Source organism: Empidonax traillii, unplaced genomic scaffold, assembly GCF_003031625.1.
Source record: "Empidonax traillii isolate 1590-97213 ecotype Southwest subspecies unplaced genomic scaffold, ASM303162v1 scaffold11:size2795301, whole genome shotgun sequence".
Classification (NCBI taxonomy): Eukaryota; Metazoa; Chordata; class Aves; order Passeriformes; family Tyrannidae; genus Empidonax; species Empidonax traillii.
Window position 1 is genome coordinate 977,403 of NW_020955204.1, and position 14,919 is coordinate 992,321.

Genomic DNA, 14,919 nt, shown 5'->3' on the forward strand with positions numbered 1-14,919 from the left:
TTAAATCCAGCTCGTGGCTGGTCACCAGTGGTGTTCCCTGGGGCTCAGTATTGGGACCATAATATTGGCCTTAAGTTGCATCAGGAGATATTTAGATTAGATATTAGAAAAAAATTTTCCCTGAAAGAGCAATTAAGCACTGGAATAAATTGTCCAGGGAGATGATAGAGTCACTGTTTCTGAAAGTGTTCAAGGCATGTCTGTGTGTATCACTTGGGGATATGGTTTAGGGGTGGTTTTGGTGGTGCTGGGTTGACAGTTGGACAAAGGTCTCTTCCAAGTTTGATGATTCTGTAATTCTGTAATCTCATTCAGAATGGGACTTGTGCTGTAGGTCTCTACAATTTAGTGAGAGGGGTAAGCTAACATGTACCGAGAAGGATGGTAGATTTGACAAGATAGGAGGGGAGATAAAGAGCAGTATTTATTCAGAGTAGAAAAGTGACTCAAGGGGAAGGACTAGAATATGAGTTGCCTTTTTGAATGTTGCGTTGTGATAGAATAAATACAAAGAGGAGAACGTTTTCAGCTGACAGCTAGCAGTACTTTGCGATTTAGTGGAAATAAGAAAGCAAAAATAACATTTCTAGCCCCATTGCTTAAATTTTAAGTGCATGGCTTTCATGGAGTGAAATATTGGACTTCTCTGTTTTGAACTTGATTTATATATTTATTTATTGACTTTTACCAGTTTTGAAATCAATCGATTTCTTTTAAATACAAATACTGAGCTGAAAGTTTGGGTTGTTGTGATGAAGTCATCATACAAGGCCCAGATATACTAAAGGCCTAGTTAAAAAATTACTGAGATTCCTCAGAAACCATGGGGCTAGTCTTCATGCTGGAATGGGCCCAGTGGTTCGTTCCGACTTGTGAATCTCAATCAGTACAACCACTTATATGCACTCTCATGAGATGCTAAAACAATCTGGATTCTTTTCCAGCAATGTATGGATGTGCAGCTCTTGAGTTTTAAAGACAGGAATTATAATATCATCAAGTAGATGTCTCTGATTAGAAGAGTGAAAAGAATTGTTTGCAAGGAATCTCACCTTTCCACTGGCCTGCTAAAAGCTAGTTTTAGAAGTTTCTTTTTTTCTCCTGTGAACGTCCTAACTTTCCAGAGGAATAAAACTGTAGCCATACTTTATTATGGATTACTTTCCTTCCATGTATCAGATGCTCATATGTATGTTGTAAGCCAATACAATAAAAAGAGCAAGTTCCTGAGAAAATTCTATTTCCTTGAGAAAAAACCAAGAGAATGGGAAGACACTGGACTACTGGACTCCTAATAAAGCAAGAGAGTGAAACATGAGCTGGGGGTAAAGATGAAAATTGGTTTAGCAAGTCAAGATTAAGTCTTGCATCTGTCTCTATATAGTACTGCATGTACTCGAGTAATTGATTGGAGTTCAGAAAATTCTATATCAATGCAATTTTCTAACCTGGAATGGGTAATCTGTCACTTTGTTTAAGAATGACAGCTTGGAATGCAGTGCATGTGATGTAAAAAAAAGAAGAAAGATACTTGGCAGTGAGAGGAGTTATGAAAAACTAGAGCAGGCACAGGGAGCACTTACTCCCTTGAGACATTTTCAATTTCAAGATAAATTCTTAATATGTGGTGAGTTTTACTTTGTTTACTTTGTTTTTTTACAAACTATAAAACAAATTATCACTTTCTGAGTTGGTCGTGCTAAGTTTTTCCTCAAACGGTACCGTTTCTGCACATCCCAGACACTTTGCACTTGTATTGGTGTCCTTGGAATGTCTGCCGCTCGTAGGTATTTTCCCGTTGTTTTAGGGAGAGCCCTGCCTCTGCTTACCTGTGACAGAAACTGTTTTCCTTGCAAATTTGAAGCCCTGCTGTGGTGGAAGCCAATTATTCCGTGACATGCTTGCTTCCTGCTCTGGATCATGTTTACAAGCCAGAGTGCTGCAGTAATAATAGCAGTAAGCAACCTCCCAGCTGTCATGCCAGCTTCATAGGCTTTTTCTAGTGTCAGCTCTCTGGCTTGCTGACAGGATCTGGTTTGGAAGCGTTTGCTACACATGCACAGAGTAGCTCAGCTGCCTTCCTGCCCTGCGCCAACAGAGACTGCTTTGGACTGTCCCTAAAGAAAGCCACATGCAAGCAGAGGAATGGTTTTCGTTCTGCCCTCCTGTATGCCCTTTGAAGTCCAGCATGGTGTGAATGAGTCCTACTTCCTGTGGCAAGGGTGAAAGGACAACTGAGTAAACTTGGCCTGAGAATTCATAAATAGTTCTGTTTCTTCTAAGATACATCAAATCCTGTGACAACTATCCCCCTAGAAGAGCCTTCTTGATGTGAATTTTGGAGTTGTGTTATATATAACCAGCCTGTAAATTGGTAACTTCTTGGGACACAGACTTGCTTGCTTACTCCATGCACTGTTGCGCAATATTTTTTAATTTAAAGGGGCTGAAGGAAGAATTTACTTTTTTTACCTTAAAGATTACTAAAAGTGTGTGTTCCCATTTCATTGGGAAATCTACACAGTTCCTGTTGAGCTACAATTCATTCAAGCCCAAGAGAGGGTCTCTTTCTTGCCAGAAACAGGACTGTCAGTATAGCTGCTTATCAGTCCCACAACAAAAATTTTTGAGGTGTTGTGAGGATAAAAATCTCATAGGTCTTTTACTAAAATTAATGGAAACTTTAAAAGAAATTTTCCCTCTGCCCTTCACCTAATTACCAGTCTTGAGCTCAGATGCAATGGCTCAGGAGAAGCTTCATTTCTAAACTTCAAGTTTTATGAATTAGGAACTCCGGTTAAGAGTTCAGTATTCTCATGTAAACACACGCGTTCCGTATCTGCAACTCTGCCATTTTATTAAGCTCAGAGTATGTGTGTTTCATTTAAAAGGCATCAGAATTAATGCAGTGCCCCCTCGGGCAGAGTGCTTGTGATCAAAGGGCTGTGAAAGATTGGGTGCTGATACTCTTTGAATTTTTTTCTTTCTTTTTCTTTTAATTTTCCTTTCTTTTGACCAGCAGCATCCTTAAATACAGTTCAGCAATGTGACTGGAAACATTTTATGTTACTCTGGAACTAGAGTTTCCAAGACATCTGTTAGTAAAATGCAGTGTCTCCTATTTCTTCCTGAGAGTGGACTAACATCCTTTACTTTTGTTACTGGACTTTTTGCCCACTGAGCTGCAGATCTCAGCAAACAGATCTCTGTTTGCAGCTATCTGTGTACTCGTACACAGGCATGACTGTGGGCAAAGCTGGGGGTCGGGCTGCAGGGTGTGTTTTTTTAATTTTTTTTTTTCGCTTGTATTTATTTTTTAAATTAACTTCTTGTTCTTCGCATGAATGAGAGTTTGTCTTATTAAACAACCAGTATTGTTCAAACTGCTGTGTTCCAGACCTGAACACCGGTTGCTTGCTGTCCTGAGGTACAAAGCAACCTGCTCACCACAGGCAATAGGGATAAAGTGTTCAAAGGACAGTGGGACGTGATTCAGTCTGCGTTTCACCTTATAAACTTCCCTTTTCCCCCGCCCTCCCCCTTCCCCTTCTGCTTGGCAATAAAAGAGCGTCCTGTGTAATAGGAGTTGGGGAGGGGGGAGGACTAGCAGGCTTATGATAGACCTAGCTTTGCTGAAACCTTGGATGATGTCCAGTGTGACCACGCAGAGGGATGAGCTCAGGGAAATGGTTGGAAGTTCAAAGGCCTTTTTGTGTTGCTCACTGTCAGTTGACAGATGTGTTCTCTTGAGCTGTTGCTACCCAGCCTTGCTCTTTCCACTGGCTTCCCTCCCTTGGGCTTGCTCCCTGTCCTGCCTCTCTGCTCTGCCTAGGGGAGGCAAGTTGGTCCCTCTCTGTCTGGACATTTACCTGCCTTCAACTCCATTCTAGGACTTGGCTTAGCACATCTCTTTTAGGAAAATACTGTTTCTTTGCATAGATATGGAGAGATTGAGCTGGAATTGAGCAGGGAAGGGGGGTTGAGTCTAAACTGTGTTTACTGTTGGCATTACCTAATCCTGCTATGAGTAGTGGTGAGAGCATGTTAGTGCAATCTGTGATTGTTTGCTCATCATTTGAAGTGATGGCTATGAAGGACTTGCAGCTGTCTTAGGAGGTAATAAATATCCTTCATTTTATGGGTTGGAGAAGGGGGCTAAAAAGGCAGAACTGTCCCATGGTCATGCATCTATAGCAAACTGGGAAGAGAATAAGGGGTTCAGTTTCTAGTCTTCTAGATGCTAATCCAGCTTGTCCTCCAGCAAGATGAAGTGGTCTTGCTCTATCTCTGTCAGTGAAAGGAGTTCCTGCTTTTTAAGTCGTATTGCCATGTGCCCCTCTGACTATGGGTTTTAAAATGAGCTATATGAGTTAAAGCAATACGCTTAGCAGATTGTATAGCTGCTCCATCATGTCAGGAAAAAATAAAGTGGAAGTTGTTTGAGTGTCCTAAGAGTGACCTCCTAAGTTCTAAATTTCCTTCTAAGTTCGAATTTCCAAACACTTAGGGTGTGTTTTCAACTGTACTAAACATTCACTCTGGGCTGGTGATACGCCCTCGGCTTTAACTCCATAGGAATAAAACACATCAAAATATGAAGTAATACATGTCCAGCAAAAGAGCTTAATAACAACCTTAGAGGAAAGGGCTGTACAGTGGAACTGAAGCCTGATGTGTTTCGAACAAATAGAAGGAAAGAGGAGTTTTTGCATAGGCAGTTTGCTTTTTAATGGGAAGAAGGGATGGTGGATTGGGAAGGCAGAGCTAGGAAGAAGGGGTTAGGAAGAAACTGCTGCCAAGTGAAAGCTGCCCCCAGAATCTCTTGCATTTTCTTTTGAAGCATCTGTCTCTGACCATTATTAAATTCAGGTTCCAATTATATGAGGATCCCTGCCCTGATCACATTGGCGGTTCCTCTGCTCTGTGAAACCTTAGCCCTCGTTCATTAGTTCGGGATTTTTTGTCTAAGTGGGTTTGTGGTTTTGATTCCTTCTTTAAATGAAAGCTCCTGTAGAAGGGGATTTAACACCACCCCCCATCACCCCACTGCCCCCAACCCCCAGTGTTGTCTGACTAGCACACACTTGTCTGCTGGGTTGGGAATTTGGTTCTCATAGCAGTTTGTGTTTTGCTCTCTTTCCCCTGCTCTATCTTCCCTGTGCTTGAAGCTCGATTTTTATATCTAGGGGGAGTATGAAATTGGCTGAACCGCTCCCTGTAGGGGTGGAATTTCATTTTGTGTTGTTACCTCATGAAGGGATGCAGCAGTTCAGTGGGATAATGGTATCCGTCTGAACCAGCGCTAATGGCTTAACCCTCTGGGAGCCTGAAGAATTCTCCCCTGGAGAGTCAGCATGCAAATTCCCTTCCAGGTGGCTTCTGTGCAGTCCTTTGGTGATTAGTCACGCTAAAGCATAGCTGGGAGGATGATTTTAGTCCTGAAATGGCAGCTGAGGCCAGGGAAGGTTTGCTTAGCACACAGTGTATGGAAGTTGTGCTTGGGGAAGAGAGATCTCATATGTGGGAATGACCATCCGAGTCCAAAAATGTCTTGGTTTTGTTAGGAAGCAGAGTTTGGGAAGCGGAGAGTTTTGCACTTCCACCTTCCCTGGGGAAAAAGAGGAAGCTCCTTCTTCGTTTTGTTGCAGCAACACAAGGGTTCTCAGAGAAAGTGCAATGTAAGGAAATAGGTCAGCTATTGGAAGACCAGGATGCTGTCAAAACTGGAGGGTGAAAATATGGATTTCTATGCTTCTCTCTCCTTCGTACCCCTCTGAGACCTAGAAGTAGCTGGATATGACCTGGATAGATATCTGCATGTGACATCCTGGACATAATGTGGGGGACCTTCTCCCAAGGGCCAGTGCCAAATTCTGTGAGTGTTGAGAGCAGCTACATCTGCAGTGATGTTCTCAGATACAGAAATGCCTATGCCTGCCACACTACAGAGCTGAGATGATCTGAATTTGTGGTTAGAAAAAGAGACGTCTGAATTTAACTGCATTAGTCTAGTGTATTCTTATGGTGGGGGCTTTTAGGACAGGCCCTTGGTGAGATATGTTGGAGGACTCACTATAGAGAGCAGTGAATGATTCAGTGTAATATAATCCATGCTGCTCTCATAGGATATTGGCAGCAGTCCTCGGCCAAGGGGAAACAGGGGGTTGAGAAAGCTGGAAAAGCTGAAAATGTGACTATCTGTTCTCCTTATTAAATCCTTCTCCTTTTGTGTGTGGCTGCTGTCTTCACCTGCTTTTACCCACCTCCCTCCCTTCATACTCCCACCTCCAGGATAGTGTTGGCAAGGGAAGGAGTAGCAGCATAGCAGAGGAGGGCTGGCCTGCCTGGTGACAGATGGGAGATGCTGTCGGCAAGCTGGGCTGGGATGAAAGGGTTTCAGGCACTAGCCTTTCTAGCCCTCGCCCCTTCACATCGCCGAGCAAATGTTGTTCTTAGGAGAACACACCTGTCAGGAACAGTCTTGTGCAGCCCCTTGCCTATCACAGCTGGCAGCACTTAAAAGTATGAACCTCCTGAGGCTGAGTGTTCCTCTCATCTGTGGGGGGAAGAACAGGGCTGATGCTCCCCCTTGAATTCCAGCTTTGTGGCTCCAGGCCTCTTCAAACACTGTGGATTTGTGGTTCCACTCCATTGCCAACAGACTCCTGTGTAGGCAAGCATCATCCCATCCCTGTCCTCTTCTTCTGTCCCTTCTGGAAATCTCTAGCAGGGTTTGGATTCGGTTGCCTGCACCTGAGGTACAACAAATTATCCCAAGCAGTGGATTCCTGCTTCTAAGCTTCTCCTTGCAGATTTCTTGACAAAAACCCTGGCAGTCCCTATGCTGAAACACATGCTATAGCATGTTGCCTTGTAAAGTCCTGTTCCCCTAAACATTGCTTCTTATAGCAGTGTTTCTAAAGAACTTGCTGTGTAATAGAAACAGGATGGACTGCACTGGGAAACAGGCAGGAAAGATGTTGATAGTATAATTTTGCTTGTTATAAAACAAGTGCAGTTATGAGAGGACAGCAGGCTCAAGGATGAAAGAGAAAAAAAGAACTCAGTGGGGGGATTGCAGCATCTACTTTATTGTGGAAAGGTCAGTGTCTCTCTGGGGAGGAGAGACTGCCAAACTACAGACCTTCCTTGGCCCCCCCATCTGAGGAACAGCTCTTCCTGATGACTTGAAATTTTATGTCTTTTGTTTCTAAGAGGTGTAGCCCTGCTCCCTCAGGAGGGAAGGAACCTTGCTTTCAGGAAGGAAGCTGGCTGCAGCTCCATGAGGTGTTTCTTTGCTCTTACAGTGCTGCCCACTTGCTCTCCCTTGGACTTCCACTGTGACAACGGAAAATGTATCCGCCGGTCATGGGTCTGCGATGGAGACAATGACTGTGAGGATGATTCTGATGAACAGGACTGCCGTAAGTCACCTCTCTGAGGGAAGAGGGGGGTGCAGTGCCTGCCAGCCATGGCTGGAGAAAGCTGACCCTTTTTATTGCAGGAATTGAAGAGTTTATTCACTGAATCAGACTTCTGGCTTGAAATAAGCTGTATCTTGACTCTGACAGAGGTGTGTACCTCTAAGCCCTTCTGTCTTGGCACCTGGCTTGCTGTTCAGCTCCCTGTTCTGGGGGAGGGGATGCATCTCCATCCAGCTGTAGAACCGTTTATGCCCTGCAGCCTTGCTAGTTAATATCCCATGAAACACTTCCCTGAGCTGAGCTCTTTGTGCCCTCCCCTGTTCGTGGAAACACCTAACCCCTGCCAAATCCTACTGAACTGGATGTCTGGCTGACTTCCTGTGGCCTCAGGTTCCACTGTCTGACTTTTCTGTGGTGTTGGGCTGTCACCAGCATCTGTCCCTTCAAACAGAGCTCCTTAAGAGAGAGGTGCTGTAAGGATATTGCCCACACAGAGACAGGTTACCCTGAAAACTAACTGTCTGCTGCCATGCGAGGTGCCATCTTCAAAAGATTTGCCACGATGGCCTGTTAGCCATGAGCATTGCTGATGTGCTTCTACAGATTATTAAAATGGAGGAAATTTGCCTGAGTCTTTGACTTTCAACCCCCTCCTTTCCCCTTTGCGTTGAGGACAAGAGTTACTTCTGGTTGGCTCCCATTAGCAAAAGGGGTTCAGGGATACAACTTTCATTCTCCACAACAAATCATCAGGTCTGTACTTGGCAACACATGCCAGAGAACCAGTGTGTTATGCAGCACTGGAGCTTCAGCTTTGCTGTAACTGTGCTGGTTGCTAGGGCTGGCATTAGGCTGCAGTTGGGAGCAGAACTGTTCTGCTCTCTGGTTGAGGTGGTTGCAGCTCCTTAGTAAGCATCACTCCACAACCCTTGAATTCTGCAAAAGTTCTGTGCGTGGTGCTACAGAGTGACTGATGAAGGACCCCCATCTCAAGAAATGTGAAAGTAAAGCTCTTGGCTGCAAAGTATTCCATGTCCACTCCTTGCATGGAAATCAGTTCACTTTTTGACCAGTATACCCCTGATCTTTGCCTCCCTTTTTGGACAAAGGGCTGGAAAGCGAGGTTCAAGGGTTGACATCATGTGTGATGCTCTGGAACTCAGCACTAAACTCCAGTCTATTCAAATATATTAATGAAAGAACCACTATATAGGTCAGAGTCTGTTTGGTTTTCTGTTTTTCATAAAATGTTGCAATGCCCTCATATCTATAACAACAGTGGAGAAGCGTGTGATCAAAAGATTTAGAGATTAATGAAAGGAGGAAGGCAAGGTTCTGTGCATAAAAGATTCCTAGAGGTTTTTTTAGATTAGCGGTAACCATAGGAGGATTTCTGTTGGATGAAGTCCTCGGGTGCTGATTTTGCAGTCCCTTTCCTTTCTTCACTGGTCTGCAGGCAATCTTCCTTAGCAGACTGACAAGGAGGGTGGAATGAGGCTGCAAATACTGAGATGTTCAGAAGAGGAAGTTCAAATTTTCCCTCCCTTTTCCTTTGAAGACAGCTTTGGCATTGTTGTGAAAAAAAGGTGGAAATATAATACAACTAGCAGTTATTTGTTAGATAATGATAGGCCCTATTAATTCCTTTAAAAAGAGACCTGGATTGCCTTTTTTTTTTTTTTTTCTTTTCTATGCTGGGATATCTCGAGTCTGGCTTGGGCTAGGCTAGAATACCAGCACAGGATGGGTGGCTTCGTCTCTCTGTTCTGTGTACTTCCTTCAACCTATGTTCTCAAGTTTTAGAGCCAGCTATGCAGTTGACTTGTGAATGGAATGGAAGAGAGACACTCAAGAAATCTCACAGTTGCTCTCCTGGTATTGTTGGGGGGATCAACTCTCCAGCATTGTGGTGTCCTTGGAGGATGATGTTGCTCGATTTTGTAACATGTCACACATTTGGTGTTCCGCAAGCTAAATCTCCTTGCCTTGCCTTCACCTTGTGCCCATTGTGTCCCTGCAGCTCCACGGGAGTGTGAGGAAGATGAGTTCTCATGTCAGAACGGATACTGCATCCGCAGCCTGTGGCACTGTGATGGTGACAATGACTGTGGCGACAACAGTGATGAGCAGTGTGGTGAGTAATGTGGTTCTATAAGTACTGCCCTCCCATACTTTAAAAGGAGTTGTGCAGACTCCAACCTGTGCAGCTCTAGGATCCCCTGAGCATGGTAAAGGCTCACAGCTGGCTTTCCTGGGCTGGGCTTGTGGGATGTTCTGTTTCATGGGCTGGCTGCTTGGGATCTCAGGCTATTTTTCTTACCTGCAAGGTAAGAAAATCACTTGAGACCTTTTGTTCCTTGACACTGTGACTTGTGAAGTCCCAATGGATTCCTTTTGAATCCAGCACTGTGTGTCAGTAAAGGAACAATGATGGTTTTGCTCAGGCCCTGCCTGACATGGGTATGTATAGTTTAATGAGAAGTCTCGTACCCTAGGAGCTTCAGGAGAATGCTATAGTGGTTTTTTGGGTTCTCTCATAAAAACTAAGGCTTTGTTTGCATTGCTGTCTCTGCAGATATGAGAAAGTGCTCAGAGAAGGAGTTCCGCTGCAGTGACGGCAGCTGCATAGCCGAGCACTGGTTCTGTGATGGTGACACAGACTGCAAGGATGGCTCAGATGAAGAGAACTGCCGTAAGTGCTCTCCTTCCTTTGTAACCACAGGAAATAGCCCTTTGGACCTGTTCTTGTTTTGGGTTTTGGCATGTTTTCTGCAGTGAAATCAAAAACAAGTTAGTCCTGCCTGTACTGGCAGCTATGCTGTCGTCAGCTGCCTGCCCCAGAGGGCACAAGAAGAGTGGTGTCTCTCTTGTGTTACCTCACAGGCATGCTTTGTCCATACTTTGCCTCTCTGCTTCTCTGTTCCTTCTCATGGCTGTGACCTTGAGTCAGAGCAGGAGGCTTGTGCTTTACTGAAGATAGCTCTATATAAAACTGTTGGAGCTGGAGGGCAGGGGGGAAGGGAAGAAAACTATTCCCTTCTTTTTTCTCTTGTCCGACTCTTGACTAAAATTGTGGAAGAGGGATGGTGCTTATTGACAGCATCCTCAGGTACTGCACACTATAGGGATTGCCTGCCTGCCTGCCCAACCTCTTTTCACTTAGATGCTTTTTTCAGGATGTTGCCCAAAAAGTGACTGATGGGAAAGGGAAGGGCATGAGAACCCACAACAGTTGTTTCCTCCTTCGCCTTCACAGGCTTGTAGCAAGTGGGACACGAGTTTGTGTCCCTTCCTGACCCACACTGCCTGTCTTCTGTGTCTGTGAATGCTATCTGTGTCTCTGGAACTTGCAGTGGTCCCTTCCCCCACCCTGCTCTCCTTTGAGAGCATTTTGCAGAATTTGTTCTAGATAGCAGGAAACTTCAAAAGGCTCTGGGAGGGGGATCAGGGCCGCCATCTCCTGAAGGGCAGGGGGAGTGGATACGTGGGGGAGTTGTCTTTTATCTCTCCAGATAATGAGAGTTGGCAGGAAGCCAGGGGCTGCAAACATTTCTGAGCCAGGAAAGGGCTCTAGGAGGAAGGGAGCCTCTTTCCGTCTCCTTTTCCCCTCTCCCTTTCTCATTCCCTTGCCTGTCACTTCACCAGAGGCAGTGGATGGACACTCAGGAAGGGAGGGGAGATGTTCCACCATTGCCTCCTGTGGGAGTGGAGGGGTACCCCAGAACTGATGCCCCTGCTTCTCTGTGCTGGAATGCTACTTCAGTTCTGGCTGGCATTTGTCTCCGCAAGGCATTTTAAGTAACTTGCTAAGAAGCTCAGTTTTGCTACTTCCTGTTCTTTCATCTTCATCCATGTGGTTGTCATCTTTTCCTTATCTTATCTCCAATCATGCTTGTCATTCATCTAGGACAAGGTGGGACTGCACTGTTCTTTTTTGTGTGTTTTTGTGTTGTTTGTTTTTTTTTTCTTTTTTTTTCTTTCGGGAATGTGTGTGTTATAATTGAAAACACAACATGATAATTTAGGTCACTGAATTAATTTTCTCCTCAAGGAGACCCAAACACTCTTTTCAGACTGCTTTGGGGAGGCAGATATTAACACACATTTTCATATCCAGCTGCTGGACACTCACTGAATTAAAGCTCTTCAGGCTCTGCCAATTACTTCAGGTTGGAGAGACAGGTGTAAATTCACTTCCCAGACTATTCTTTCTTTTCAGTCTTCCTTTTCTCTTTTGTTTAATGAATTTATTTTCAGAGCTCTTCAGTTGGGAGACTTGTATGCCTGAAACATACAGTTGATTCTCCAGAGAGTATGAGAAGAGGTGTCAGATTCTGTTGTGTGGGACTCAAAATATTTTCCATCCCTTCCCACTCAGTGTACTGCTGAACAGAGAACAGCAGGCAAATCCTTGACCATAAGTCTGTTGGGCTTTGCCCAGGGTCATCTCTCTGGCAGTGTTCCTTACTGAAGAGGCATGGTTGTTTTGGTGAGACCTTGAGAGGAAAGGGAGGGGGAAATCCTCAAAGGTCAGGTGCAGGCCAGGGCAGCTTGCTGCTTGCTTGCTCCCTTTGGTCCTCAAGTGCTTATTTTGTTAAAATGGTAAAGGAATCACTCCCTACTTTAACACTGCATTCTGACATGCCTTAATCCTTAATACATAGCTACTCCAGAAGGTGTCTCTGTTTTTCCATCTGTTCTTGTATCTACCTTTTTCAAATTTGATAAGCAATTTAAACACTTTCTGGAGGTTACTAAGACATAGAATTTCAAGCATAAGATAGAAGGTGACACTCTTGGATCCTCTTCCTTATTCATAGCTGTTTGATTCTCTAGAATTTAATGGCTCTTGAAAAGTTAAATGTTTATAGGCTAACATCCTATATAACTTTTTTTTAAATTATTTTTAGTGGATTGTCTGTGTGGGTGACTTTATATATAGGTTTAACCTGCTTTTCAGTGAAGCAGAAGCAGCATTCAGGTTGCTCTCAGTGATACAAGTCATGCAGAGATATGCAACAATGACTAGTAATTTCTAACCCTCTTCCACTGAACACTTGCTAGTCCATTATTGGACTGACAAGATTGTTTCTAAACTGGATTGTACCCTGTCACCTCATGCATTTTTTTCTTTGATTCCATTGTTAGCATCAGATGTTCCAGCTGCCACCTGCAGCTTGGAGGAGTTCCAGTGTGCATATGGACGCTGCATCTTGGACATCTACCACTGTGATGGTGACGATGACTGTGGGGACTGGTCTGATGAATCTGACTGCTGTAAGTTAGTGCAGGGTGGTGTGCTGGTCCAAGCATCTAAGTTGCAAACCTGAATGGATTTTGCATTGGCTGGAGAGGGGTTGCAGTGTGTAGACAGCGATCTAATTGTTCACACATAAGCTGACTCTTTCATTACTAGGGTTTTTTAACTCTGGAATGTGAGAACAGTGATGAGAACTTTGTAGTTAGTGCAGTTCTGCTCACAGGAATTAAAGCAGTTTCCGGGAGGAATCTATTCAGGACTAAGTTCTGTAATAGTGGAGGGTAAGGGGTAATGAGGAGCTTTGGGGATGTTACATTGGTCTGAGTTTGCTCTTTGTATTTTTTTACCATCTCTGCAGCATCTCACCAACCTTGTCGCTCTGGAGAGTTCATGTGCAACAGTGGCTTGTGCATTAATGCTGGCTGGAGGTGTGATGGAGACTTTGACTGCGATGACCAGTCAGATGAGAGGAACTGCAGTGAGTGCTGGAAACTGGTGGAAGCATTCAGTTTCTGTGGCTGCAAAAGAGTGTTTGGGACTCTTAGCTTTGTAATTGGGTCTCTTCTAATCCTTCTCGCTCATCTAATGTTCCTTTTTTGGTCCCTCAGCTACATCTATGTGCACAGCTGACCAGTTCCGCTGTAAGTCAGGGCGCTGTGTCCGTCTGTCCTGGCGTTGCGATGGGGAAGATGACTGCTCCGACAACAGTGACGAGGAGAACTGTGAGAACACAGGTTTGTCTGCTGCCTTGCTGCTTAATAGCTAATATTTCCATCCTCAAGGTAATAGGTGGTGGAGTCTCTTTTGGATTGCTTCGGTGAGTTCAACCTAGAGTTTCTGTCCTTCCCAAAGAATGGGATTTGTGGTCTGTCTTACATGTTTGCAGACTTGTGCAAGTCTATGTGCTTGAACTAACTTAGTTGATGGTGTTTTCTGGTCAAGTATCAGATCCCTCTACCTTCCTATCCTGTCCCTACACACAGAGCCCTGAGACTATTGCGTTCAGACTTGGAAACATTAATAACATGCACTGTTGCTACCTTTGTCAGATGGGCTGTGTCTAACTTACACCTTGGATAGCTTGGAATAGCTTTCATGCTGCATTTTGAAATTACCAAGCAATTCTACCAGGCAATGGAATCAGAAAGGACATTTAGTGGAAGGGAAGAATAAAGCCTTTGTTTTAGAGGTTAAAGGTGTCAGCTTTCCTCTTAGATATTTACTCAGGAGTCACTTATTTTAGTAATCATTCCACATATCACCATTCTTTTGTGTGATAATGGTTATGGAGAAATGGAGAGTTTCAACAATCTCTAGTGTTGTGGCAGGATATTCAAGGAATGTCTAGAATCTTCTCTTAAAGCCTTCAGGATGCCTATAGGCCCTGCTGAGGAATAGCGTGTATTGGTCCATGCATTTATCCTGGTGAGTGGAGCCCAGCTATGTGTACTGACCCTGCTGGATCAGTGGGATTACTAAACAGAATTAGGGGTGACAAAATGGATTTGTGGAACTGTACCTCTTGTTGTGGGGCTGTTCAGGAGCGTTCTACAAGGACAGCTGACTTCAGAGGACCTGGACAGGCACAATTTGTAGCCATTTGAGAGCAACTGCTTCAGACTGGTCAGCTGTCATGAGCATCAGTGTGGTGATCCTGGAAAAAGCAATTGTACTTAAAAACAAACTGGTAACCCTGTTTCCTCATCCTGATAAAAAAAAAGTACTTAGAGGTACTGAAAGAGCAGTTGCCACCCAGAAGCCAAGTCAAGCTTCCAGAGCCTGAAATTCAACTTTTCTGCTTCAAACCAATCCCAAGGTGGTTGAGTACAGCTATTGTTACTGTAAGGTTAGTTATGCAGTTCTTCTTTAGGTCTATGGTGACAGTCCGGAGGTAAAAATTAAATAGAGACTTCCAAGCAGAATGTGTATTTATGTCCCAATGTCTGTAGCAAGAGGTAAAATCCTCTTGGTTTTAGAGAAGAATTGTATTTTTATTGGCCGTAGAGAGGACTCCTAAAATACTAGGTGATCAATTGATATAAGGATCTTTATGTTCAATATGACAAATGAAATCCAAGTTTCATAATCCTTCATATTAAGTATTTCTGTGCTCTGAAAAGTTAATCTGCATGCGATTTGGTTTTATGTACCCAGTTGGTGTGTCTGTTCTTAACTGTACTTGTTGTTGATCTCACAACTACCCTTTTCCGTGGTGCTCACATGCAGTCTGCCAGT

General features: G+C 44.1%; 1 protein-coding gene across 4 annotated transcripts in view; it reads left to right on the plus strand.

The window, feature by feature from the left end:
* Positions 1-14,919, plus strand: part of LRP4 (LDL receptor related protein 4) — a 95,208-nt gene that overhangs the window by 55,616 nt on the left and 24,673 nt on the right. For all 4 annotated transcript variants that reach the window (XM_027886542.1, XM_027886522.1, XM_027886532.1 and 1 more), the window contains 6 exons: positions 7,308-7,424; positions 9,445-9,558; positions 10,000-10,116; positions 12,573-12,701; positions 13,043-13,162; positions 13,293-13,418. In XM_027886542.1, coding sequence (XP_027742343.1) covers positions 7,308-7,424; positions 9,445-9,558; positions 10,000-10,116; positions 12,573-12,701; positions 13,043-13,162; positions 13,293-13,418 — 723 coding nt within the window. The remainder of the gene's footprint in view (positions 1-7,307; positions 7,425-9,444; positions 9,559-9,999; positions 10,117-12,572; positions 12,702-13,042; positions 13,163-13,292; positions 13,419-14,919) is intronic.